Here is a 2,827-nt window from a genome sequence, read left to right as displayed (position 1 = left end):
AAACCTCAGCCACAAATGGCTTCTTGTACTTTTGTTGTTGTTACTGCCACCTACTGGCACATCAGAGATCCTCGGAAACGGTGGGGGAAAAAAAATTGCATGAAAATATTCCTAGCGTGTTAAAAACTGACACCATTTGTCCTTCCTTCATTTCCATCAGCTCCTCTGGTGGGAATGTTTTTGTTCGGTGTGCCCACTGCAACGTTTTCCAACAGAAACCCCTTCAAGAAGCGGCTGAGTTGTAGAGAAGCACTGATTTATGTTGTGTGCTGGCAGTAGCAGCTGTTGGTGCAACATTAAGATTGATAGCAGAACCACAGAGAGCATGTAGATTTACTTTAAAACCCACATCTAAGTTTCACCCTGCGTAAATATTTCTTTTTGCTGGGAAGAGTTGCATCAAGCGTTGAGTGCATTCCAGCTGCAAATATTGTCTAAATTGATTCTGAAACATTTTTTCCTCATGAGTAAGGAGGTTTGACGCAGAGCTCGCCTTGATTCCCCACCACCTTTCTCTAAAACTCGACGTTTCTCCTTTTTCAGCCGCCGTCTAAGAACCGCCGTGAGAGGTCTGAGCTCAAGCCGGACTACTTTGACCCCGCTTCCATCATGGATGAATCGGTAAACTTTTAAGAGTTTTTTTTTTTTGTTTTGTTTTGTTTTGTTTCCCCCCCTCCCATCCTCTCCAGACTGTTTTATCGCTTGGCAAACAAATCCCAGTATTTTCATTATGCGAAGCTGAAATTAGTGGCTTGTAAACGAGAAGTTTGATTGGACAACGTTCAGCGGAGTAGAGTCGTTTTTTTTGGCCACACTCCCGGCGCTGAGCGATGTCTTGTGAAACCTTCGGAAAGGTTCATTTGACCAGCTGGTGGCCAAGTGCAACATTATTGGGCCCTCTCTGTGCTGCGATTAATGCTAGTGTAAACAACCTACAGACTGCAAGACCGGCCCCTGAAATTCTCCTTTCAGCTGGCAGAAAGGGAACATGGGGACCTAATGTAGTGTTTTTTGTTTTTGTGTCATCTAAAACTGGGGCTTTAAAATCAAATCAGCAAACGGGTTCACTTTGCTTCAGTTTTTCCGTCTGTTGTGGCTGCCAAAAGAAAAGGAGGAGGTTATATTTTATTTTTTTAAGCACAAATTGAATGTAATCAGTTTAGAGGGGCACAAAGGAGAAAGAAACAAACGGTAACTACGACAAACTTTTTGCCGGTTGCAATCATGAAAACATTGTGGTGTCGTTCCTCTAAAGTCATTACTTCTTTTTCTTGTGTAGTTTTGGGTTTTCAAAAACAAACAGTGGGGGCCGGCTTTAACCCTAGAAGAACTCTGACAACTTCTACCAGTCTGATCAGTCAGAAAATCACATTTAACCGTGTATCTGCAACTTGTGTTTTGCTTATTTGTGGCAGAGCTGCTGAATACGTAGTGCCTAGCAAAAGTTTTTCATGCTACAAACTTCATTTTGTTTTCTCATGGTTTTATGTGACTTGCAAACATAAAGTAAAGCATCGTATAGAAACACAAGGATGCCTGGTTTTCAAAATTTATTTACCAACATTTGATGATTTGATGCTTTGATATTTAGGCCCCTTTTACTCTGATGGCTCAAAATAAAAATCAAACAAGTGGAGTTTTGGAAGCGACCAAAATAGACTTTTGTGACAGAAGGGCTCTTTGGAATTGATGGGAAGAAGATAAATCCAGGGCCTGGATGGAGGCAGAGGTTGCACAGTTTAATTTTTAAATAGTTTTTATTTCTCTCTTACTCGTGCTATAATTTTTGTCATACCTCTTAAGTTTATGTCAGGTTTTGTGCATCTTTAAAAAACCTGACTGTTTGTGTCCTACATTTTTTTTTTATTTTTTTATTTTTTTTTTTAAGTTTGTTAAAATGGCCTAGTTAAAGTTCAGGCTGCAATCAAATTGAGAATCCACGGCACGGTCTTTAAATTAAAAAAACTTTCAGCTGAATGTTCTCCAATGAAGAACAACCCTGAGAATCATCTTCAGAAGACCACAGTTTTCAGTCAGAGGCTTCTTCAGAGTCGCTGTAAGACAGACTGCTACAGGAAAGAGTGCCTGCCTACAGTTTTCAGCATCTACAACAATTTGAAGAAAAGTTGCAACATTTGATATGTTTTTTTTGTTTTGTTTTGTTTTTTTTTTTGTTTGTTTTTTTTTTTTAATTAATTTGATCTATTTTGGAAAGAAAAATGGAACATTAGTTTCCTCTTCCTTCTAATTATCTACTTTGAGTTGGTATGTCACATAAATCACAATCACATTTGTGGTTGCAACAATATAGTTACAAAAAAAACAAAACAAAGAAAACTTGCATCTGGAAAGAAGTAACCCATGTGTGTGTGTTTTTTCTCCTAGGTCCTCGGGGTGTCCATGTTTTAAGCTAAACTCCAGAGGATTCTGACGCTGGGATTGCAGAAGAGACGCTTTGTATTTAAAGAGAATTATTAGATGCGAAAACAGAAGTGTTTTCTGTAAGAAAAAAATAAAATAAAAATAACGGAAAAAAAAAGAAACAAAACAAAACACACACAGGAAAAAAAAAAAAAAACTACAAACACATTCTGGCTTGTACTCCACGTGGACCAATGACAACCCACACTCAGTGTTGCTTGCTCAGAGAGGACTTTGTTTCAGAAACTTTTACTTTTATAATCTTGGGTGAGCTCTTCCTGTTCGAAGCTAGTGTTAAGCAGGCCACTTCCAAAACTTATTAGAAAGCAAGACGCGTCTGAAGAGAAAAAAAAAATCAATAGCTTTTCTTCTTCTTCCTCCTTTTTTTTTTTTTTTTTTTTTTTTT

At 38.2% G+C, this 2,827-nt stretch overlaps 1 protein-coding gene and 1 long non-coding RNA gene across 5 annotated transcripts in view; one reads left to right on the top strand and one right to left on the bottom strand.

Moving 5' to 3' along the window:
- Window positions 1-537, bottom strand: part of LOC106964076 (uncharacterized) — a 5,366-nt gene extending 4,829 nt beyond the window's left edge. Inside the window, exon 1 of the long non-coding RNA XR_001428319.1 lies at window positions 5-537. This is a non-coding gene — a long non-coding RNA (uncharacterized LOC106964076). The remainder of the gene's footprint in view (window positions 1-4) is intronic.
- Window positions 1-2,763, top strand: part of stag2b (STAG2 cohesin complex component b) — a 28,582-nt gene extending 25,819 nt beyond the window's left edge. For all 4 annotated transcript variants that reach the window (XM_015059328.1, XM_015059330.1, XM_015059327.1 and 1 more), the window contains exons 33-34: window positions 544-621; window positions 2,386-2,763. In XM_015059328.1, the coding sequence (XP_014914814.1) occupies window positions 544-621; window positions 2,386-2,409 (102 nt within the window). In that variant the 3' untranslated portion in view covers window positions 2,410-2,763. The remainder of the gene's footprint in view (window positions 1-543; window positions 622-2,385) is intronic.
- Window positions 2,764-2,827: the final 64 nt, after the last annotated feature.

The sequence above is a fragment of the Poecilia latipinna genome, unplaced genomic scaffold, assembly GCF_001443285.1.
Source record: "Poecilia latipinna isolate Pla-1442-1.1 unplaced genomic scaffold, P_latipinna-1.0 Scaffold1620, whole genome shotgun sequence".
NCBI classification, from domain to species: domain Eukaryota; kingdom Metazoa; phylum Chordata; class Actinopteri; order Cyprinodontiformes; family Poeciliidae; genus Poecilia; species Poecilia latipinna.
This window is presented reverse-complemented; position numbering and strand designations above follow the sequence as displayed.